This window comes from Lissotriton helveticus, chromosome 7, assembly GCF_964261635.1.
Source record: "Lissotriton helveticus chromosome 7, aLisHel1.1, whole genome shotgun sequence".
NCBI lineage: Eukaryota > Metazoa > Chordata > Amphibia > Caudata > Salamandridae > Lissotriton > Lissotriton helveticus.
In genome coordinates, this window is record NC_136068.1 from 1,189,052,729 (window position 1) to 1,189,077,855 (window position 25,127).

Below are 25,127 nucleotides of genomic sequence, written 5' to 3' on the forward strand. Positions count from 1 at the left end.
GTATAATTTTGCAGGTTAAAGGCCGCTAGCTGTTAGACCTGAATGAATCAATTATGTTGGCGTATCAACTAACTGATCTGCAAGCAAGAAAAGAGCAGTATTTCATTTTCAAGTAGCTTACGGTCTGAGCCCTCTTGTGCTCACAGTAACCTAGTGAGGACAAGCAACTTGATCTTGTCCATTTAGATTAAGCTTGCGATGACTGGTTCTTTGCCTGGCGATCCTGTTTTCAGACTACCTCATTGCTAGTAAAGGAAGGATTATGCTCCATCTAATCAAATCTGCCTCAGCAAGTTGTTTTAAATCGTAATAGATTATTTTTACTCCATCTACTTATGCAGATGGCATGATTGCACATTCGAAATGCACTCCACTTAGTAAGGTACCTAATATTTGTGCAGATCACACAAGCTTGAGATTTCAAATGTTCAGAACGCTCTTGGAAGAGTTGAAAATGGAGTCCCTAATCTTCACCCACATTTCTATTCTGCACATCTTCGATGCAGTCAAACTGTACTTTTCTGTGTTTGGGTTTAAAGCCATAGGTGTTTCTGAGCGATGGCTTCGGACACATTAGGTTAAATGAGCAATTTAAGTGTTATGCCTAAAGTCTGCATTCCCTAGCTGCAAATGGCTTTTTAAATTATTGTATTCAGATGTTTATCCACTAGTGTTTCAGTGTGGATTAATCTAGTACAGTTCCTCTGCACACTTCTTTTGAAGTTGGACCCATGCAGTTGGGAGTCTCTTCAGTATTGTTAGTCTTTGCAGCTTTAAGTGTAATGTTCATTTTATTAAAACGTTTCAACTGCAGCAAGAGTTCTAACTTTATTTTTCTTTTAGGTCGTTTCCGAGGTGGAAGAGGCATGAGGGATGATCGACGTGAAAGATATTCAACAGGCAGAAGGGGTGGTGGCTTCAGTAGTGGTATTAGGGATAGGGAAAACTTCAATCGTGGATTTAGCAGCAGTGGACCAAAAAGAGACTTCAACTCAAAACCTCAGAATGGTTTTGGTGCTCCAAACTACGCAAATGGCAATAGCTTTGGGAATGGCTTTGGAGCCAATAGTGTGCAAGGTGGTTTCCGGCCTGCTAATCAAACAGGCACATATCAGAATGGATTTGGCAACCAGCAATTCGGAAATATGCTTAATGGCATGAACCACCAACAGCAGCCTGGCATGAATCCGCAACTGGGAATGAACCAGCAGCCTGGAATGAACCAGCTGGGAATGAACCAACAAGCTGGCATGAACCAGCAGCCTACCATGAACCAACAAGCTGGCATGAACCAGCAACCTACAATGAACCAGCAAGCTGGAATGAACCAGCAGCCAGGAATGAACCAGCAATACAGTTATGCTACCCCAGCCGCACCTGCTCAGGCACCAACAGCCACACCTGCTCCATCTCTGATAGGTTATCCAATGCCAGCAGGATACACCCAGTAACAAATGTCAGGTTTTCAATTGCTCTTTATATTGTGTGTTCAGAAGACAGGATAGTTATTTAAGAAGCCTTCGAGGAAATGCAGAAACTACTGCAGTGCAGCAGTAATTAAGGTGCACTTCATTATTTAAGTTGACTTTATCTACATTACATTCCTGGAACAATTTTAGTTTTCTTTTTGTACTAGAAAATGCAGACTGTGTTTTCACAAAGTAAATGTACAGTGATTTGAAGTACTGTAATGAGGCAGCGCATGGCCTTAAATAAAACTTTAACTTGGATATCTTGTGCAAGTTATTTTTAGCCCAGTTGCTATAGCACTAAATCTACGTAAATATGGAGTGCAAGCTGAGTGTATGCTCCTAACATAAGAAAAGGCTGCCCATGGGAACCTTGGCTGAGGCTCAGATTCATATATTTTTTAATCTGGATTTGAGAAGTTTTGTAAAGCTTCAGAATAACATTTGACTCATGAATAAAATTGCGTTCCAGCAGTAGTGTTTACTGTTACTTAACCCCTTCGGGGCTGATGACTAGCTCAGCTCGTCATGAGCGTAACCTGCCGTACGCTGAGGACGAGCTGAGCTCGTCATGTAATGCGGTAATTTAAAAATTGCCACGTACAGCGGGAAAAGCCGCCGCATTGATGCGGTTAAAGAATTACTAGCTAATTCAGTGTCATCTGGGACACTCTACTGCCTCCCACATTTGCCTTAATAGTGGAGTTCTGAATCTTGGTTTGGACTTTGTTTAAATACGCTGCAGAAGGAGTTGCTTAAAACTTGAATCGTTGAGCATTTTGTTATAGCCATTAGTTGGCTTTCATGTCAACATGTGCTTACTAAGAGTTTTCTGTACTACCACTAAGGTACTTCATTGCTCCTGACATGGCATAATATTCAGTTCTAACCAGCAGTATATAATCTACACTGGAGTGACCTAGTGGCAATCGTCCTTGAGTTCCGTATGTGCTTCACCACGTGAATAGCACATTCATTTGGAGTGTCTTGAAGAGTATGGTGGGATCTGTGCAACACTTACTAAAATCCTAGTAAAATTTGTGTGATAACCTGAATGGGGTAAGAATAAAATTTTTCAGAGGTATTGCTAATCCTTGGCATCAAATAAACTGCTCAACATGAGGCCATATGTGCCTCATTTGGTCTGTTGGCCTTGATCAGGACCAAGTAGCTCAGATCCCTGTTGTATTTATGACTGCTCAGGTACGTAAATTACATTTTCTTCGTTTATATGCAAGATTGTTGCCTATAACTTGTCTTCATTACAAGTGTGATTGCCGATTTGTCTTATCGGCAGGTTGAAAGCTGGCGCATATGATGCAGTTAGTGGCTAAAGGTAATGTCCTGTTCGGCTGAGCCTTCAGGTTCCTCCCCCTCCTGAATGTTCCTAAAGACCCAGACATGCTCAATCGTGATAAAGACCCAGAGATTGCATGTGAGATCAAGGAGGCTTTTTGAAACCTGAGGTTGTAGTGCCTGACCCTCGTACGCTTTCTTTGAAAAACCCTGAAGCCAAACGGAGCCCTGAAACAAGTCAAGCCCAGGGTGGTGTGGAGTGCAAAAAAACGATGGATTTGGGCCCAGATCTTTTGACTGGGGGAGTGTGTGACATTGATCCACATTCAGTCCATCACTTGTTGTTTTTGCAATTGCCGCCCTGAAACAAGTTGGGCTGACACCTTGCCAGCACAATCTTGAAAGGATGTTACCTGTAATCCTAGATCTCTTCTGCCAGGGGTATTATCAGTCACAAACACGTGTGGGGGACTCTGGAGCCTTAGCAAAAAATATATGCATAAACCTTTATTTCAAATATAGACTTGTATAAATTATGCAGATTAAACCATACTAGGCTCTGATATGCCAATACTTTTTTTCCATTTGAAATACTTGAACATATAACATTTTCATGACCACGAAAATGTACCTCCAACTTGTTTCAACATAGCCTTTATTTTCGAAGGGGAAAAAGGCATGGTTATAGCAGGCAGATTAGCATATAATGTTGCATATAGAACACAAAACATAAGACCTCCATGCTCCCTTAGGGAAAGTTAAGTCAGGGCTTGTTGACCGCGTTTTACATTGTATTTGTAGCATTGTATACATGTTTGTCCGGGGAGGAGGGAGGGTGCTTATGACTTTGTTTATACACCTGGAAAAGTACTACGATTACAGGTAAGTAACTTGTCCTTCTATTCCTGGGGATACCTCAATGGTCATAAGCACTGGATAGAGTAGAATTTAGGATAGACTATTTTGTAGTTCACACACAGGCCCAGCTGATATAGAATTTGGATGCAGTATTTCATGATTCTGCAGGGTCCTGGAGAGGTACTCTCGAGTAACCAGCTGTCTAGATCAGGGTAGACTGAAGATTTTTTTTGCTTTCTCAGGAAGGCCACGGTCGCCATGCATTTTGACAAGGTGCTAGGACCCGACTTGGGTTTGAGAGGAAGTACTTTGAACTCAATGGTCTGACTCGTTCCTGAAACAAAGGAACTTCCTGTGTTTTTGAGAATTTTGGATGTGGGACGTAAGCTGCCTGAAGGTCTATGAATTGGATCCAATCCCCTTAATGGATGTGTGGGATGATTTGATGCAAGGCCAGCATCCTGAATCTCACAGAACATATTTAAGAGTTAGATCTAGTATTGGCCGAAACACCTTTTTGGACCTGTCTTTCAAGCCAGATAGGAACGTGAATAAAGCCCCTGTGATTGTTGCCCGGGAACCCTTTCGTTGGCCTTTTTTTTGTAGTGGGATGGATACCACCTCTTGCAGCAGATCTAGCTGAAACAGATTTTTTTTAAGGAGGCATGGATGGTGGAGACTTTAATCTGATTTAGTACCCATTCTGCACAATATTGAGTATACATTTGTCCTTTTATTTTTATCCTCTGCCAAATTAGTTCCTCGCACGGGAGTGGGTAATGTCGCAGGGATTCTGCTCCTACACAGAACTGTGCAGAGACCCGGGACCTCAGTGAATTGTGGTGTACCCAAAAAACTCAACTTAATGCCAAGAAATCCTAACCAGCTAGCATCAGTGTCACATTAGCTCTTTGTCCTATAACAAAGGAACCAATTATTAGACAACCCAGAACATGTGACTTAGTCTAGAACACACTTTCGTTATACACTCATACCAGTTCACACAACAGGAGTAAAAAGACACGGTTAAAATATTTATTTTAACGACTTGCTCTAAGATGCAGTAGCTTTGCTAACATAAGAAATAATATCCGCATTGTTACAATTCCATAAAACAAGGAGAAATCCTATTACAATGATGGTGAAAATAGATCCTATAGCACCTAGTAATTCACCCTCCCTAGGTAGGAATTATGTTTAGTATAATATAGGTCCCTTAATCAGCAGAAGTGTATCTCATCAGGATCTGCAAAAGCTCTCTGGAAAAACTGGCGTCTTCCAAGTGTCTGAAATCATGCTTAGTGTGGTGTTAAAGGCGCCAGAATCACGTTTGCTGCAGCTGCATTTGTTAAGCAGACCAGCCCGAACGGCTACCTTGGTATGATGCCCATGGATGCTTTATAACTCGTGCAGACTAGTCACGATGCAAGTCTAGGGATGCTAAAAACAAGCCATTCTCATGTGAAGCATTTTATGCAGCCTAACTTATACCAGTTATATGCAGTGTTGTGTGCAAAAGCGGCAAAAAGATAAAATGGCGTTTAAACTTCTAATTAGCCTATGCTAACTTAAAGTGCGCAACAAGGCCCAGCTCTTACTACAGTAACCGAGTTAAAGAAAGAGAGAACTCGCTGCTTAGGTTGTTTTGAAGTAGGAGGGGTTTGTCTAGTGGCCACTACGAGACAGTCACTGCTGGAAATGCAATCTCGCATGGTGGTGCTGCTGCTGCAGGGACCAATGAGGGGTTTGAACCCTCTGCTGGTACTGATGATCATAGGGTCGATACCTACGTCAAGTCCTTTTTCTACAAACCAACCGCCTTCAAGGTATCCGGCTCTGATTTCATCCTGGACATCTCATCGTCCACATGAGAGCCAAAGAGATGTACCATTCAAGGGGAGGTTGAGTATTCTATGTTGGGCCTCCGGTTTCAGTCAGTCTTGTGAGTTTTAGCCATTAGGATCTCCTAGCACAAATGCCATGTGAATAACCGTAGGCTGCAAGGTCTGAGGTATTTGCTGCCGCGCTGATTCGCCATGAGACCTTCGTGCAGAATCCCCTGAATATTCCTTCTGCAATTTTTCTGTGAAGCATGAGAGGGAGTCCCATAGCGAGCAGTTCTAACAACCTAGTAGAGCAGATCTGTTTGCCACCTTCATGAAAGAGGCAGAAGTGTTGCACATTTTTTTTCCAATGGCATCTGTGGCTTTGCTGCCTTGTGGGGAACAGTAGATGATGAGGCCCCCATGTGACCTCTCCTTGCAGCCCATACAATGACAGTCTGATGGTGGGTCAGACGTCAGAAAAAGAGAGTCCTGCTCGGGAACTTTGTACTTTTTTTTTATATCCTCTGGTGCCACTCCTGGCGAAGTTGGTCAGTGTGGAGAGCTGGTTCCAGCAAGCCAGGCACAAAGGGAAGAGGTCTAGTGGAAGACTGATGCGGAGTCTCACATTATAGATGTTGATGGTACAGCTGTAGGCATTTCAATGTTTTTAGGTCTCGCCTGTCGATGCGCATGCGCATCGAGCAAGCGAGACTATGGGGGCTTATCCACTCTTTGTCCAACTTGCAAGGAATCGTGGCGATTCCTTGCAGTGCCCGTGACTTTTAAGCTCAATGCGCATGCGCATTGAGCTTAAAAGCGCGTGCACATGCCGCCTGCCTTGCCTACTCTCCCGCCCCCTCACTTCTTGATTGCACGGCCGCTAGGCCGTGCCTCCCCTACTCTCCTCCTCCTACTCTCCTCCCCTCGCTGTCTGTTCCCGCACTCCTCCCACAGCCCCGCTCCGCCCCCTCCCCTGCCTGGTCGCGTCGCATTGGTGTAAACATCCAGCCCTTCCATGAGCCCTCACAGAGTCCAGGTCTGCCCGCACATGCCTTTGAAATGTCTCTCAAGGACAGACTGCCTACTGGGGTGAGCTAACCCTTTCAATGCCTCTTTGATAAACACCTTTACCTCATCCTGCAGGGGCTCCTCGAGACCCCCTGACATTTCCGCCACTCTTTTAAAGGCAGCTACACAGACTGTTTGGCTTCTGTGTCTGCCTGCTCACTTCCTCTCCTCTTTCCCACATTGCTTTCAACCCCAAATTAAACACAGCAAATTAAGCTTTCAACATCGCCATGCAGACCCAGCCCACAAACATGGTTTATTCTGATCTTTTTTTTAATCACACACGTAAGCCCCCGCTCCGCCCCCTCCCCTGCCCGCCGTGTCGCATTTCTCCTCCCCCCTCATCTGCCTTCCCTCCGTCTGTTCCCTCTCCCCGCTCCGCCCCCTCCCCTGCCCGCCGTGTCGCATTTCTCCTCCCCCCTCCCCTTATCTCCCTTCCCTCCGTCTGTTTCCTCTCCCCGCTCCGCCCCCTCCCCTGCCCGCCGTGTCGCATTTCTCCTCCCCCTCCCCTTATCTGCCTTCGCTCCGTCTGTTCCCTCTCCCCGCTCCGCCCCCTCCCCTGCCCACTCTCCCTTTCTATTCTCCTTTACCACTCCACTCTGGACTCCTTCATTTTGTGCTGTTTGACATATTTCTTCTCTCATCCAACTCTTCTGCGGGCTCCCCTACTTCTCACTGTAGTTTGCAACAAATCCATCCTCCTTAAACCGTGTACACCATTTGCCTTTCACCCCTCCATTCCCTCTCCTGTCGCTCCCTTTAAATTCCCCCCTCCTTCCTTTTACTACCACTTTCCCTCTTTGTCACAAAAAACCCTTTTATTCACTCGCTTTTCGTCTCTTTCTACCCTCCTCTCCTCCTATTCTTTTCCCTTACCCTGTCTTTTCTCCCCCTTTTGTCTTTCGAATCCCAATCTCTCTCCCTCCCCTCCCCCCCCTCTCATTCCCCAACCCATTTCAGAGCTCAGTTCCGGAAGTGCCTCTTGGCAGCCGTGAGCTGCTGGGTAATTGCGCGTTTTGTAGCATTCCCAAAATGCATCTTTGACAGCTTGTCCAATGCTTCAATCTCTCCCCCAAACCTAGTGGGGCAAGTGCTTCGCTGCGCGCCGCAGCGGCGCTCCAGCGCGCCGGTAATGTTTCCAACCCACTGATATATCATAAGCGCCATGTGCTGTTTTGTGGCTGAATTTTTTTTTAAAAAGGGGAGCGGATATTAAACATCATACGGTATGTTAATGTCAAGTACGCCTGGATAAACATTGAAGACTTTGCTCTGACTCCAGCGTGTGGGCTACGAGATAATTAACCTTTTCCAACCATCCCTGTATTTTTTCTGGATGTCCACTTCTACAATGTTAACGGCGGTGCACTGTTCCGTTTGTTGATTCGACTCTGCTGAGATAACACAGCCCCCTGCCCACCGTGTCGCATTTCTCCTCCCCCTTCCCCTTCTCTCTCTTCTCTGACATGCAGTGTGCGGCCCTAACTGAAGTAGTGTAAACCCCGGCGCACAATAGCCAACACCCTCACTCACCCTCAACCCCTCACCCTCACTCACCCTCAACCCCTCACCCTCACTCACCCTCAACCCCTCACCCTCACTCACCCTCACTCACCCTCACCCTCACTCACCCTCACTCACCCTCAACCCCTCACCCTCAACCCCTCACCCTCAACCCCTCACCCTCAACCCCTCAACCCTTCACCCTCAACCCTTCACCCTCAACCCTTCACCCTCAACCCTTCACCCTCAACCCTTCACCCTCAACCCTTCACCCTCACCCACCCTCACCCACCCTCACCCACCCACCCTCACCCACCCTCACCCACCCTCACCCACCCTCACCCACCCTCACTCACCCTCACTCACCCTCACTCACCCTCACTCACCCTCACTCCCTCACCCTCACTCACCCTCAACCCCTCACCCTCACCCACCCTCACTCACCCTCAACCCCTCACTCACCCTCACTCACCCTCAACCCCTCACTCACCCTCAACCCCTCACTCACCCTCACTCACCCTCAACCCCTCACCCTCACTCTCACTCACCCTCACTCACCCTCAACCCCTCAGCCTCACTCTCACTCACCCTCAACCCCTCAGCCTCACTCTCACTCACCCTCACTCACCCTCAACCCCTCAGCCTCACTCACCCTCACCCCCTCACCCACCCTCAACCCCTCACTCACCCTCACCCACCCTCAACCCCTCACCCACCCTCAACCCCTCACCCACCCTCAACCCCTCACCCACCCTCACCCTCACTCACCCTCACCCTCACTCACCCTCACTCACCCTCAACACCTCACCTCAACACCTCACCCTCAACCCCTCACCCTCACTCACCCTCAACCCCTCACCCTCACTCACCCTCAACCCCTCACCCTCACTCACCCTCAACCCCTCACTCACCCTCAACCCCTCACCCTCACTCACCCTCAACCCCTCACCCTCACTCACCCTCACTCACCCTCACCCACTCACCCTCACTCACCCTCACTCACCCTCAACCACTCACTCACCCTCACTCACCCTCACTCACCCTCACTCAGCGCAACCACAGCATCTTCACTAAATATATTTAATAAACTTTAAGCTATTGGCAATATAAAATAAAATCCATTTTATTTACGTATTAATTATTAATTGTTTTTTAAAGCCATTGATTTTTTTTATATCAATACATATAAGTCACATAAGTCCCGTTAATACAAAACATGTTGCTTTACAAATGCTAGAGGTGTCACATTTACAAAAATTATAACTATTGGCTTTGTAAAGAAGAAAGCTATTAATTTAGCTATTTAGAAAAAACAACACATAAATAAAAAACAAAAAAATAAATAACACCTATAGCTCAAACTTTCCTACTGCGAGACCTATTGCATTTCCAATGCTTGTTAAAAACAAGTTGATATTTATATTTTTGGCAAACAAAACAAACCATAAAGTCAGTTGCAGTCATGTAGTAACATACATTACTAAGCCATACAATACATTATAGTCCCGATGGGCCTCTTGAGGAATCCACTTCAAAATATCCACATATTTATATCTTAGTTCCGTGGGGTTTCTCTTTCCCTTAGATGCTCGGGAGGTTTAAAGGGAACATCCCTTTGGGATCCATCTAGTCCTCTCCCACCTCAGCTTCCTAGCCATAATAGGTCCACTGTTTACCCCATATCTTGTGGAATTTCTTCGGGCACCCTCTCACCTTTTGGTAACCCTTTCAGCTCCCATATACATTTCCATCCCTGCCTTTCACTCGGAGTGAAGGAGCATTTGTAGCGCCCCAAGTTCTTGCTATGTCCCTTTGTGCCACCACCAGGGCTAGCCTAGTAAAGATGAGCTAATGGCCGGCCCAGATCTATATCTCCTGATATTCCCAGCAATAAAAATTTAGGGTTCAAGGGTATAACCACTTCAGTCCCTCAGTGTGTACAGAACAACCACCCACTGATAATTTGACCCTGGGTACAACCATCTAACTGCTATGTCCTAATGGCAATCCTCCAAGCAAACGTATTGAGGCATGGGGATAATATCGCTAAACTAACACTGTGTTCCTTAAGAATGTATTTCCTCATTCATTAAGTGCTCGAACTGATCCATAGCTACTCCCTTACAACAAATCTGTAGTTCCCAGCTCATCTGAACATTGAAATGCTTTATACCTTGTACGAAGCCAATCACATCATACATAATGTGCAGGTAACTTTGAAGCATAGTCACCCCCTTATTATTTTGCAGTCCCAAGCTAATCTGAGCATTGAAAAGCTTGATACTGGGTGCGAAGCTAATTGTGAAAACACATCACCAATAAGTGACAAAACTAAGTCCTTACAGTAAACACTGGTGTAGACCCCGATACTGTACCTGTGCAGCGTATGGGACACAATCCCACGCATGCGCGTTAGTGTGTACACAACCGAGTCCCTCTCACGGGCACAGTCATCACGCTACTCTGCCAGTACAAGCAGCGTAACCGGTGCGGTGATTAAAATGGACAGACCATTTATGGGCTTTCTTTCTCCCTTCCGGTTAGGGTGGTCAATTAGAGCTTAATTGGCTCAACAGCTGGGTATAAAAACAGGAGTCCAGATCAAGCCAGCACACACAGCAGAGCCGCGTTGGGGGCAGCAAGGCAGAGGCTTTCCTGGCAATCGTGAGTAGAATTACGGGTAACGAAGAGCAGATGCATCGAACCTGTGAGTAAACAGATCTGAAGTGTATTTTACCTTACAGGATGCAAATTGGCTCATACCCCCACGTTCAAAGTCACATCGTACTATGAGAATATGTAAGCTTTTACCTTCAACTTTAGACCACTACCACTTACACTCTGAGCACTTGAACCATATAGGTTTATGCAAATAGAGCGTGTGATTTATGTTTTGTGTTGTGTATGTCATGTCCTTGTCCCCCATTTTTTACAGGGCGCACCTTCACTATTAGGATGACAAATGTGTCTAGCAACTGCTGCCCTACACTTTTTATTAGGTCACTGTACCTGGAATAAGACAACGGCAGTTATGAACGCATTGTTTTATTCCTTTCCATGTTTTTGTTGTTCCCCTTGGTTTGCTAATCGCAGATACCTCCTTGAAAAATATTGATTTAGCCTTTATTTATCCAATCACTTTTCTGTAAACTACAGATTTTGTTAAAAACACGTGAGTAAGGTGGGGATTTGTGCACCCCGTCCTGAAGAAGTACCACTCCGAAACATGTTGAGGCACACATGAGGTGATGTACATTATGTTACATAAGAACCTCACAACACATCATTTTAATAGTGCCAGCCCAGGGGACCATTAAAATTTTTTAGTTTACCCCACGAGCCAGTTACTTTTTAACCATCACTTTGAATCACTTCAAACCCCACTACTCACTCAATATCACAAACACCCTCACACACCTCTCACATAGTCTGAGTAAATAGTGCTCCTGCGTAGAAGTAGGTCGTAGTACGCCGCATCCCGTAGAGGGGTGCGAAGACCCCAATGATGAAGCATGACACCAAAGGGCCTGTTGGTGTGTGAGGGGTATTTAACCCCTTCCATGCTCATGACGAGCTCAGCTCGTCATGCAGTACACTGCTTGTGTGCTTATGGCAATATAACCATTTTAATTGGGGGTATCCTCCCAGCCATTGAGAGGGGTATCTTAAGCCAACTAGTGATGTTGTCCGTCACCCTATCCATAGCACGCCCATAGTTTGTCCTCATCAGCGCGTCCTTGTCCCTGGTGATGTAGATTCCCAAGTATTTAAAGTCATCTGTCTCCCACGTCAGCAGGTAATCCAATGGGTGCGCTAGCATATGGTCCGTTAGGGGAAAGACAGTGGATTTGCCCCAGTTTATCTGAACCCCAGCTATCGCCCCAAACTTTATAATTTCTCGTAAGACTGGATTGAGGTTGTCATGTGGTTTATGTATATACAGCGTAATGTCGTCAGCATAAAGTGACACTAACAATTGCCTAGCAGGATATATGAGACCTCTATGATTATGATGTTGCCGCAACTTAGCGGCTAAAGGTTCTATTGCTATGGCAAATAGAACGGGGAAAGGGGACACCCCTGCCTCATCCCTCTAGTAATAGGGAAGGCCTCAGAGCGGGAGCAATTAAGGAGACCCCTGGCACAGGGCGCCGTATATAGCAATTTAATCCAGCCTAGGAAGGATTCTGGCATCCCCATATATGTCAGTGTCCCCATCACATAATCCCACTCTATGGAATCAAACGCTTTAGTGGCGTCCAAAAAGACAGCCACCGCAGCACTGCGTGGGTCTATATCCTGTAGCACAGCCAGGAGAGTTCGAAGATTGAGCCGTGGCTCGATTCGGCACGAACCTTGCCTGATCAGGCAACACAAGTCGTTCCAGGAGCAGGTTTAATCTTGTAGCTAGCACTTTTGCCAGAATTTTGGTATCACTATTTAGATTTCTCGGAAGATTAGTCGTGGCAGGAGAAAATGTGTTCTGTAATGCATACAGCAATTTCCGTCGCATGTCTTCTGCAAAATTTGTAACTGCGTTTAATGTTTCTCCGGTAGCAAAGGTCCTTTTCGGTGGTGTGAAATTCCCAGGTAGTTGAACCCGTTATGGGCTATCTGGAGGTCCCCAGGGAGGTTGAACCATGTGACCAAGGCACCTGGGCTATATATTACTGACTTATGCCAATTTATGGTGTACCCAGAGTTCTGCCCGTAGGTGTCTATAGTATAAAACAGGGTGGGAATCGTGGTATCCGGGTGCATGATATATAGAAGTATATCGTCCGCATACAGAGATCTTTTCTTCCCAGATGTTGGCCGGTTTAATGCAAAACACCATAATCTTTGCACGTTGTTGGTCCGCACAGGCAGGCCAGAGTCCCTATTGTGAGAGCAAAGAGTAGTGGGGACAGAGGGCAACCCTGTTGGGTACCTTGTCTAATGGGAAAGTCTATGGAGAGCTGGCCATTGACCTTAACCCTCGCCCTGGGATCTTTATACAGGAGTCCAATGCAATTTCCAAAAGTTGGGACCTATACCAAATTTAGTCAAGGTGGCCTCAAGGAAGGGCCAGTGGACTGTGTCAAACGCCTTTTCTGCGTCCAATGACTGGAGCAAGTTCAGGGTGTCTCAGTCCTTAACCTCCATCATCCAGTTATGAGTCCTACGCAAATTCAGTCTAGTCGCCCGGCCGGGCAAAAATTCCGACTGGTCCTTATGTACTAGAGTAGTTATTACTTGGCGAAGTCTTGTGGCAAGGATAGTAGCCGGTATCTTCACTTCCATATTGAGTAGGCATATTGGGCGGTAGGATGCACACATATTTTGGGGGTTCCCCTGTTTATGAATAGGGATGATCGTGGCCATACGTAGGTCCAATGGAAGGATTCCCTCCTGGCATGCTTCTTGAAAGATTAAAAAGGTGGGGACTAAAGAGATCTGCACACCTCTTGTAGAGTTCTGTGGGTAGGCGGTTTGGTTCTGGGGTCTTCCTGGGCCGCAATTGGGCTATGGCCAAATTGATTTAATCAATGGTGATATCTAGGTCATGCCCCTCCATACCAGCATCTTCCAATTACTGGGTATGTATCCCCGCTAGGTAATCATTAATGCCAGGGGGCGGACTAGGCATTTCAATGTGGAGCTTCGAAGCCCCTCTGCACAACACCTTGTTAAATGTAGTATCATCCACTGGTGACACTAGCCTGTGAAGTGATGACCGGATAATCAGCCTTTGCTGATTCCGAAGGCCATGTAGAAGGCCTGTGTCTTCGCTCTCTGGTTGAACTGTGTCTAGACCTGGGATGACTAAGGGGGATCTTGATCTGTGTCTCCTCTATGTAGTGGACTTCTGAGGTGTACTTGCCTGTCAGGCGATTGAGAAGGCGAATATATTTGTGAATAGTCTGAACAAAGGGTAGTTTTCAGCATCTTCTTTTCCTTACACACTCCAACCATCTTGGGGAGAGGTTAGTCGGAGGTGTATGATGCACTGGCATCAGAGAGCCCTGGACGATTCAAAGTTCTGGAGAGGATGAAGCACAACTCAACTCCAGCTCTTTACCAGTCAGATCATGGATCTCACTCGACTGATCCCTCTATGTTGACACTGGTGAGCGATCTGTTCTTAGCCTCTTGGCCGGTGGAGACCTATGAGTGGAAATAGGCCTCAACGTTGACCTCATCGATGCCGACCCCACCGATGACCTTTTCTCGACGTCAGAGGTGACTTCCTCGACTTCGACCACCCTGACGGTGATGCCCATCCTGCCGTCGGCAGCGAAGCGGACGAACTGCTAGGAGTGCGTGCCGGACTTGGCGTCTGTTCTATTTAACTTTGACGTCGGTGCGGATGTTCTTGACGGTGACCTCGCCTGTCAGCGATCTGTCTCCAACGTTGAGGGTCTGCCTTCCACCATCGTAGGCGAGCCTAACTGACAGCCTGCGAGAGGGTGTTGACATCAGTCGGTGAGAGGTCTTAGCTGTACCTGTATTAACCCCCTTCGGTGAACCCGTCTTCGATGACGGTCTCGGCACCGGGGATTTCGATGCTGAAGAAGTGCACACATGTATACTCGACTTCTATCTCTCCCTCAACTGCAAATTTGACAGATGTCTCTTTTTCACCTTTTTTCTTGTGCTCTGGTCTTCTTTAAGAGGCGGGCTTTTTAGAGGAATATCCTTCCTTGCCACTTGCTGATTTTCATCTCCTGCATAGCATGAAGCTTTATCTTCTCCATTTCACGAAGGGTTCTTCTTGAAAATTGTTTTCAGTAGTAGCACTTGTTGGGCCTGTGTGTAGATGGTAGACACACAATACAGACCGAGTGAGGATCAGACTTTGCCATTTTCTTCCTACAAGAAGGGCACTTATTAAATAAGGCCAGCATTCTGACAGGAAAAAAAAATGCAAAGTCAGAAAAGTTATGAGAATAGTACAATAAGTACTAAAAACGTTGAATGAAGACAAATCTCACAAGAAAAGATCAATTTGTGACCGAAAAACCCACTAACTGACGAGCTCCAGGATCCTCACATAAGGAGCTTGAAAAAAGAACTGACCTGTCACCTGTGGGGCATGTTGGGAGCCTCGAGGTCCTGGAGGTCTTACAGGCACTGTACCCATTTTTTCTGAGTGTTCTATATGCAGTGTTCTAGGTTAATCAGCCTGCTAGCACCTTGTCCTTTTCAAATAAAGGCTATGTTCAAAAACAAGCTGGAGGTACATATTCTTTGTCATGAAAATGTTTTATGTTTTTAAGTATTTCAAATGAGAAAATTCAATGCAATATTGGCATATTTGAGCCTAGTATTATGGTTTAGGCTGTATATTTTGTATACATGTATGTAAATTTGAAATATATGCATATTATATATATGTATGTGTATATATATATATATATATATATAATTGTAAAAAGAGAGGGAGGTCTCCTATAATATCCAGTTTGGGACAAGGAGGAGGGAAGAAAGAACTAACGAAAGTCCCAGAAATCAATATGTATATATATATATATATATAATTGTAAAAAGAGAGGGAGGTCTCCTATAATATCCAGTTTGGGACAAGGAGGAGGGAAGAAAGAACTAACGAAAGTCCCAGAAATCAATATTTGTGATTACAAAAGCCTCCTAAGTGAACCCCTCGTTACTCAAGCAATTAACCACATTTTAGGAAGATATGCAATTTCGAGTATACAGATAAACACACAATTCAAGATTCAAATGACAGTGTTTTTGTTAAAAAGATTACACAATTTAGGCATATTAATAAAAATGTGCCTAAACACACAAACAGCATGTTAAAATTACAGAAAGCAGAATTATCTCAGTCTCATAAGTGCAAAGTTGTCAATAATTACAAAAGAGTAAAATTATCTCTAAAGTGCAAAGTTGTCGACGCAGCGTTTCGGTTTGTTATAATTTCACCTTCATCAGGACAAGACTCTATATTTATTCGTTCTGCCTCTTGTATAAATTGGAGGTATTTCTTTCAGGGTGCCTTATAGGAATAAGGCTTCTGTAGGTAAACTCGTGTCACAGGTTCTTTATGTTATTATCTCCGTGCACTCCTTTTTTCAAGAGAGTTTCAAAAAGATACTTGGGGCGCGATCCTTGTCGCACTGTGCCTGGCAGTGCCTTAAGTAGTTCAAAGAATGTGTGATTTGGAATTCATTTAACATGAAACCATGAGGTTTCTTCACATTTTTTCACATAGCTTAGTTATCGTTTTCCAATAAAGCCAATCGTATCATTGTTATCATCATCATTTATAGTCAAATGAGACAATGTGAAGAAACCTCATGGTTTCATGTTAAATGATCGCGTCCTTAGTGATTTCCAAATCACACATTCTTTGAACAGGTTCTTTATGTGTTTAGGCACATTTTTATTGTTGTAATGTATGATCTTTTATTACTGTTATCAAATATTTGAATCAACGTTTTGTAATAAATTGTGTAATCTTTTTAACAAAAACACTGTTTGAATCTTGAATTGTGTGTTTATCTGTATACTCGAAATTGCATATCTTCCTACAATGTGGTTAATTGCTTGAGTAACGAGGGGTTCACTTAGGAGGCTTTTGTAATCACAAATATTGATTTCTGGGACTTTCGTTAGTTCTTTATATATATATATATATATATATATATATATATATATATATATATATATTTATCCCCTGGAAGAGAATGACGCCTATACCAGCCATCAGTTTGGAGCAGCCACCTGTTGGTGGATGACAAGGGACCAGTCTTGACACTCAGCTGTCATTGACCCCTGTTGGTGCCTTGTGGACCTGAACCTCCCCTCCCCTGGCAACTGAAGCCTGCCCTAGGAGGGAGGATGAGCCCCAACCTCTAGATCAGTGGTTCCCAAACCTTTTTGACCCCTGGCTCCCTTGAGCCGTTGGCTGTGGGTCCCTATTATGTTACTTTATTGGGCAGGGTACTTTTATTTTTCTCCCTGAAAATAATTGGGAGGAAGCAGATTAAGGTATTATAATCATGTAGTCTGCTTCAGTGTGTCGATGGAGGCTATGATATGTATGACAGGTCATGGTAAGACCTTTTATGTACCACTTGCATGTAGTCATTTCACACATTAGTTTTGAAGAACTGTTGCATTTAACCGCAGACTTTGCTTGTGTGCGTGGTGATCTGTCACTAACATATGTTGCACTATGCAACAAACTGCATTGTTGCAGTTGGCTGCACTCTTGGGGGTGCAACATGTTCGCCTCAACCAGCGCCGCTCTGCGGGCCCATAACACCTTATGTGTGTTGGCCAGGGCCACCTCTTCTTTTGGGGATCCGCCGCTTCACAGGACACTGTTCAGATTGACTTGCGGCATCATGAGTTGGATGGCTGAGAGCTGGCAGGGTTCATCCTTCTCTCTGCTCTGGGCATTTCAGAGGTGCTGGGTTGTGCCATGGCTTGTTCGGTTGCCCTTTGCACCACACCTGGCTTCGAGTCAGTGTGTTCCCTGAGAATGTTAGGGAAGGACTGGTTGATCTTCCCTTCGACGGCACCATGTTATTCCATGCCCCAGCAGACTCGGACATCCAGAGGTTCTTGGCGGGTCTTTGTTGTCCTCCCCTCTCAGTGATGGGTGAATTGATCTGGTTCTTGGACCTTCCTTTGGGCGGGTCGCCTTTTTCGTGCTGTGTGTTTTTTTTGGCCACTCGAGTCCTCCTTGCAGAGACTGTGGCATGTTGGCTGCTGGACGGCCCTTGTTGCCTGTGTGTGTTTTTGCTTGAGTTATCTGCGCAGATTGGCCCTGAGATTAGGCCGCCTGTTTTCCCTTGGGTTGCTTGTCAAGCCGTCTGCAGGGTTTTTGCCCCGCGGCTCTTTCGCTTTTTCATCTGCTGCGGAAGTTTCTTCCAAAGAGGGTTTCCATGTCTTGGGACTTAACGTACCCTATGTGGGGTAGTGGTAGCTGTTATATAGCTTGCGCTGTGCTATGGGGTTGTGGTCGCCTACGGGCCTCTGCTCTCGTTGGCATTTATGTATGTTGCGGATGCCTCTTTAGATCATGTGCACAGACCCCAAGTGGTGGTGTGTCCGGGCATTTCCTCGCCTTCGGCTCCTGTCTTGGAGGCTGTTATGGTTTCATGTTCTCACCTTTTTCAGGCGTAGCCTGCCCGGTCTCCTGGGACCTCGGGCTATTCTTCCTGTTTCCGGCTGCCTCTGCTGCCGATGCTGCTCTGTCTGGTCTCTTGACTTCCGACTATGGTGGGCTCGCCTTCTTTTTCCTCATTTCCTTGGACCCTCTAGGTTTCCTTTCTTCTCCTCTTCCTTACCTGGAATTGGCTGGAGATTTGGTTGCCTTGTGGTGGCGGGGGGTGCTTCAGCCTCCCCTCGCCCGTGCTTCCTCTGTTGTAGGTGAACGGACTTCTCGTTCTCTTTTCTTCTTCCCACACCTCTCTGGGGTTGGGGTGTTCTGATTGTGGGGTTCCCCTTGCCTGGGGAGAAGGACTCCTTGCCCTGTCCGTTGGACTGGTCCCCTGTGGGACCCTCTGTTATGTCCAGGCTGGTGGGGTCCATTCTCAGATCTACATTAAGGAATGTGCGGCTAGTAGTCTCGATCAGATGTACGAGTTACTTACCTTTGGTTATGATGTATCTGGTAGAGGCGATTCTAGTCGCAGATTCCTTCACGGTCCGCTCTTCCTCCCCGTTCTGCGAGGACCTTTTTGGCTTGGCCTTCTGCAATCGCCATCTGGTGGATGGCTGTTTCTGTGAGTGCATTCTTCGCTCTCTGACAGGATGTTTTTGTCTTGTTTCTTGTTCCTTCCTCCTCTTTGGCAATTAGAGGATGGGTCTGTGGGTACTCCTGTGCACCTATGTCCTGGTTGCTTCGGGATTTAGGCTTGCCTTGCTTTCATTCCTTCCCTTCCTCCCTCTTTGTCCTAGGGTCCTGGCCCCTCTGCCCCCCCTTTTGGGTTGGGGTCCCCTGGCAGTGTTATGCTCCTTCTTTCCTTGGGTGTTGCCGCACTCTGTGCTAGGGTTGCCTTGGAGGGTGGTTGTTCCCTGTTTGTCTTGGAACTGATTCCCCTTCGTCATTCCTGGTTGGGGTTCTACTCCTGCTCAGGTTCTCATAACTTTTTGCATGTGTGCCTTGTCTCAAGGGGCTACTGTCTACTTTCTGGCAGGATGGTGGTTCAGGGCTGGGCTCTGTCCTTTATTCTTTATTCTTCTCCCTGCCCTTGGGCACTGCAATATCTGGCACTACTCCTTATGGTGTTGTTCCTCACCATTCCTTTTTCCAAATGTTCTGCTATTTCGCACACTGTTCCCATGGTCCCATGTTCCCACAGTGTGTCTGGTGGGTGCGTGTTGTGAAGTGGAAAAGTTCTCTGGAGAAAACTGACATAGGCGCGCCGGGGTGGGACTTATGTGACCTCGCTGATGTCACATGCGTGGACGATGCCTGGGCGGAGTCACGCGATGCCGTTGTCCTGGCGCGCAGGGTTGCTGTGGCAAGAGTTTTCCGGATCCAGTATCACGCCTGGGGATAATTTCTACGTTAAGGAATCGGCGGCTAGAATTGTCTCTACCAGATACATCGTTACGGATGGTAAGTAACTCGTACTTTAGGTTTTGCCTAGGCAGCGCATGTACTCTTTTCGAGACATGTATCTATGGGCTCCATGCACGCCCATCATTGTTTGTACTTGTTAGTGCCCTTCCTCAATGTGTGCTTTTAAAAACAAAAAAATTGTTTTAGTCCCTCCTTTTGATTTGGTCTCCCACATGGAGCCTACCTGTTCAATGCTGCTCTTCAAGGCATACTCATGTCAGATAGTCTTTTATTAGAGTCCGTGCCACCTGTTTTAAGAAAAGGCTCCACACAGACGACCCTCACAATGTCTATTTATTGCCAATACCCCAACCAAAAGGCAAAGGAGTGTCTGGTATGTTGTATCATTTCTAATTAAACCAGGGATTGCAAGGGGGTGCAGCCCAATATGGCTGCAGAAATTAAATGCAAGAAAGGATGTGATTTCGAGTGAGTACAGTGAGGCATCCTCTTCTTCATCCACGAGGTCCCAAAAGAGGGGAAGATCACCTCATGTCCATTCTTCTGGTGTCTTCTCATGAGTGCAGTCCCTCAAACTCACAATTATGTAAAGGAGAGAGAGAGAGACATGCCTCGGGGGGACAAACAACCAAAAAACTAGAGTTTTTAGCCTTCTAGCACACCTCTTCAAGGCAGGCACTCTTTCAAAAAGTCTTCTGTGCCTCCTGAAGAAACGCACTCTACAAACAAGCCTTCAATGTCGACAAGCGCGGGGGTTTGCCATTATTCGACAACTAAGCAGAAGGTAACTTCCACTCCGGAGTTGATGGCAGTGTCTATGACTGTCGTTGAAGACTTTGTCACCGCCAAGTAAAATGTTGATGCTATCGACGAAAGAGTTCTTCTAACAGCTGCACGACAGCCTATGTTGATGCCTCAGCCACGTTCTATCCAGTTTACTCCAAAGAGGGTTCAAACTTTGTAGGTGGAACCTCTACAGAAATCACCTCCAGATCCTCAACAAGATCCATTGATGAACTGGAAAAACCCTGAGATCCACATAGAGAATGAGATGACTACCCAATTCCCACACCTCCTTCTCTGTTGCCCGTTGACTCGCCACTAGAAGATATTGGTTGTTTTCACAACTTACTAGAAAAGGCAGCCAAGAGATTTGATCTACCAATGCCAACTTCCCAAACAGATTGAATTTTATATGATTTTAAAGAGCCCTTTAGAAAATCAGTGAGTGCTCTCCCTATTGTGATTCATTTATGGGAGGAAGGACTCAAGTTCATGAAGACACCAGTGCTATCCAGATTGGAGAAGAAATGCAAGGCTCCAGAGGATGCTCCAGCCTGCTTGGTGGGTCATCCCAAACCGGACTCTGTAACCTCTCAGGCAGGGCTGGACGGACCGTTGGGGGCACCGGGCAATCCCCCGGTGCGCCGCAAGGGTGGGGGTCGGCCCTGTAACAAAATCGTCCGAAAACCGTCCGGCAAAGAGCTTGGTCACACCCCCAACCTCCCCCCGGGGGCCGGGCGAGCACTTTGCCAGGGCCGGTTTTGGTTCTCAGTCCGGCCCTGCTTTCAGGCAGCACAGAGAAAATCCAAGAACACTTTTGTGCCCATCACTACTCCTGATGGGGAAAGCAGGCGCTTGAATAGAGCGGGTAAGCTTTTCTCATCAATGTCAGCTCTAATGGTCAGAGCGGCTAATGCCCCTGCCATTCAGGGTTAACAGGATCAACAAATCTGGTGGGACCTGCCGCCGCATGTGGATCAACTTCATGAAGAGAGCAAAACAGAAGTAAGGAAAATTCTCAAAGAGAGCAAAAGAGCATCTGCGGAGGTTGTAGATTGTGTGATGGAAATCACTACTACAGCATTCAGGTCGCTTGGAAGTGCGGCTGTATTGCGTTGTAGAGGATGGCTTGGAGCTCCTTCGTTTAGGGCGAAAGTGCAAAATAAGATTCTAGACCTTTCATGTGATGGATAAGCTATATTTGGAAAGTACATAGAGGATACTCTGCAAGATATAAAGAAAGATTCTGACGCAGCGAAGACTTTGGGGATGCTTCAATATCTGAAAGTCCCCTTTAGGGGAGCCAGAGGAAGGGACCATACTTTGTATAGAGGTGGGTATCAGCAGTACAGGTATCCCTCTTATGCTACGTCTTCCCAGCCTTATTGACCACAGCATGTTCAATGACCGCCACAGTGTGTGGCGTATTCTAAATCTACCCCCAGAGGAAGAGCAGGACGTCGGGGAAAGGACTTATGACGCCAATGACTAACTTCAGGCTCTGGCTATTTTTGGTCCCACCTTTCCACAGATTCTCCTAGAGGGGTTCATTTCTTTTCACCTTCACCAGTTCTTTCCTAAATTTCTGTTCAAGTTTCAAAATCTGGGCCTCGGTGCTCTCCCTTCTGCATCCTCCGCCCTGATCGCAGCCCCTTCGTGATGAATTCCAGGGAGGTCACCCGGGCCTGGAGGGACGCAGTCGTATCTTCGACCGTGGAGATGCGGGTGTTGACCTTGGTGATCCTATCCACCATTCCACGCAGGTCCTGACGGCGAAAGGTGACCTCAGACCCAACCTTGCCGATTTTGGCCTCAAGCGTATCGCAGGACTGGGTTATCGCCGCCATCAGAGCTGCATTATCTGGCCCGGACGGGGCTTGGCTCAATGATTCAGGGGCGTGGTCCCCCGGTCCCGCTGCTTCGATATCTTATCACTGGTCATTGTGATGGTGGAAAAGTGGCGATGACCCAATGGGAAGGGGTGCGGCATATATGCCAGGTATATCTTGTTCTGGACCAACAGCTCCGGTCAATATGCGACAGAGCGTTCACCTCTTAGTCTCGTATCTAGTTGGTGGGAAGACAGGCTCTGAGGCGGTCCGTACTCAAGCCGCACCAGGACTAGCCTGTCCGCCTCCGCGCACAAGTACCTCCGTGCCCCCCTAATGGGTGTCGCCCAGACGGTGTATTGGTCCCGCACAGGATATCCTACCCCATGCCGACAAGGATAGAGAGATATCTTCCAATTGGCTGGCGGCTTTGGAGGCTGGCTTTATGATTGCTTGGTGGTTACCCTGGATTTTTCACATTTTGCTAGACATATTTCTGCTGACTTTAAAACTCTGTGCAATATACCCCTGCTAACTAGTAGTAAAGTGACGGTCCTCCCTATTTTAACATGGTTAAATTGACATATTCCTAATTGGTATATTTAACTAGCCTATAAGTATATGGTATGAAATATACCCAGAGCCTGGAAGTTAAATGCCACTCGTGGACTGTAGTAACTACTCTGCCATCCTTGATAGTGACAGTGCAAACTTGACTTCAGGCCTACTGTTGTAGCCTGACTGTAACAAAACGTGTTGTGATCAACCCAAATGAAACCCCTACCTTACTGTTAAATAGTAATAAGCTACTCCTGTGTAGGAAATAACTCTCCTGCGCCAAAATATAAATATTGTAAGTCCAAATGATCCAGTGTGATCTTTAATTTTCATATCCTCTCAAATTATTACAATTCTTGTAGCCAACACGTGTTTTGTCGTATTGGTACATTCACCATCGACTTCATCAGGACCAAGCTTGTATATTAATAGAGTGCACTTAAAACAAGTCTTCAACATGTATTATATCAAGCAATTATAATCTAGTACATCCCATGGAAAATTGTAATGCAAAATTATTGACGACATACTTGAAGTACAATCATCGAGTAACCGGAGAGTACTCCAGCATTCGTGTATAAAGAAATGTAACGTTTTTTTTAACTTGTCTTTTATTCAATATTACACAAATACACATTCTATGTTGTCCCACCGCGTCACAAAGTAATGAAAAAAGAATCACGTTACCTTACATATCATGAAGGTAGTAAAGGGTATCACTGCGGTCTCAATGTTGGCTCGAAATTTTAAGTTAGAATGTCCTTATAGTAATTAGTCTGGAAAAGCTATTTTCACTGGAGGAAGGCTGGCCGGCCCATAGATAAACACTGGGAGCAATATTAACCCCTTCGGTGCGACGAACGGCTGGGAGCCGTCTGACGCACCAGTGCTCATGTGCGTCAGACGGCCCCCAGTCATCCGTTCACATGGCACAGGGAAACACTCTGGTGCGGGCACCAGAGGGATTCCCTTTCCACCCCCCCCAACAGCCTCACGAGCTGGGGAAAGGCTTCCCCAGCTCCAGTGTTTTGTTGCTGTGCAATGACCATCAGCGGGCACGTAGCGATGACGTCATTGCACAGTAACCAAAACTGAAATTAGCCAATAGGTTCATTTCAGTTTCCCTTACTACATGCTTAGGGGGCTATCTCAGCCCCCGAGCACGTAGAAAGTCAGAAGAGGTATCATTGGAATGGGGAGAATCTCCCCTATCGGGTTTATAAAGTGCGTTACTCACCCATGAGGGTCTCAAGGAGCTGGGGGGGGGGGGGGGGGGGGGGGGGTTGCAGCTCCGGTTCAGTTGAAGAGCCAGGTCCTGAGGTTCCTCCTGAAGATATGCAGTGAAGGAGATCGTCTGGTGTTCGCTGGGAGCTCATTCCAGGTATTGGCCGCGATGTAGGATTAGGCGCTTCCACCAGCTCTGTTTCTGCGGATGCGGGATGTCTTGGCCAGGGCGAGGTCGGCGGAGCGGAGGTTCCTTTTGGGTACGTAGAAGGAGACTCTCTCATTGAGGTATTTGAGTCTGATGATGTGGAGGGATTTGCAGGCGTGGGTGAGAAGTTTGAAGGTTACCCTCTTCTCGACGAGGAGCCAGTGGAGGTCTCGTATGTGTTGGGTCATGTGATCGTGCCGTGCCGTGGGGTCATGTGGACGAGTCTGGCTGCAGAGTTCTGGATGGTTTGGAGCTTGTGAAGAAGAGTTCTGTTGATTCCGGTGTAGAGGGCGTTGCCGTAGTCCAGTCTGCTGGTTATGAGTGCGTGGGTGACGGTCCTTCTGCATTCGGGGGGGTATCCATTTGAAGGTCTTGCCGAGGATGCAAAGGTTGTTGAAACTGACAGAGGCGACGGAGTTGATCTGGTGGGTCATGGTGAGTGAGGAGTCCAGGATGATGCCCAGGTTCCATGCGTGGTCTGTAGGGGCGGGTGGGCTGCCAAGGGTGGAGGGTCACCAGGTGTCCCAGGCAGAGGTAGAGGGTCTGAGGAAGAGGACCTCAGTCATCTCAGAGTTGAGCTTCAGGCAGCTATCCTTCATCCAGGCTGCAACGTCTTTCATTCCTTCCTGGAAGCAGTGTCTGGTGTCTTAGGGTTCTTATTGAGGGAGAGGATGAGCTGGATGTTGACGGTGTAAGATACTATGCTGAGCCCATGCTGTCTGACGATGGCGGCGAGGGGGGCCATGTAGATGTTGATGTTGAAGAGCCTAGGGCTGAGCGATGATCCTTGGGGTACTCTGCAGTTTATCTCCGTGGGTTCGGAGAGGAAGGGAGGGAGTCTGATCCTCTGGGTTCTGCCGGAGAGAAAGGATTGGATCCAGTTGAGGGTGATTCCTCATATCCCTGCGTTGTGAGGTCTGGCTGCGAGAGTGTGATGGGAGATGTGTTAAATGCTTCAGAAAG

The 25,127-nt window shown here is 46.7% G+C and overlaps 1 protein-coding gene and 1 long non-coding RNA gene across 2 annotated transcripts in view; one reads left to right on the forward strand and one right to left on the reverse strand.

Annotated features, from left to right (window-relative positions):
- Positions 1-1,730, forward strand: part of DDX5 (DEAD-box helicase 5) — a 32,111-nt gene extending 30,381 nt beyond the window's left edge. The window contains exon 13 of the mRNA XM_078654340.1: positions 844-1,730. Within this exon, the coding sequence (XP_078510466.1) occupies positions 844-1,451 (608 nt within the window). The 3' untranslated portion in view covers positions 1,452-1,730. The remainder of the gene's footprint in view (positions 1-843) is intronic.
- Positions 1-25,127, reverse strand: part of LOC144767294 (uncharacterized) — a 238,596-nt gene that overhangs the window by 105,792 nt on the left and 107,677 nt on the right. The gene's annotated exons all lie outside the window — the stretch shown is intronic.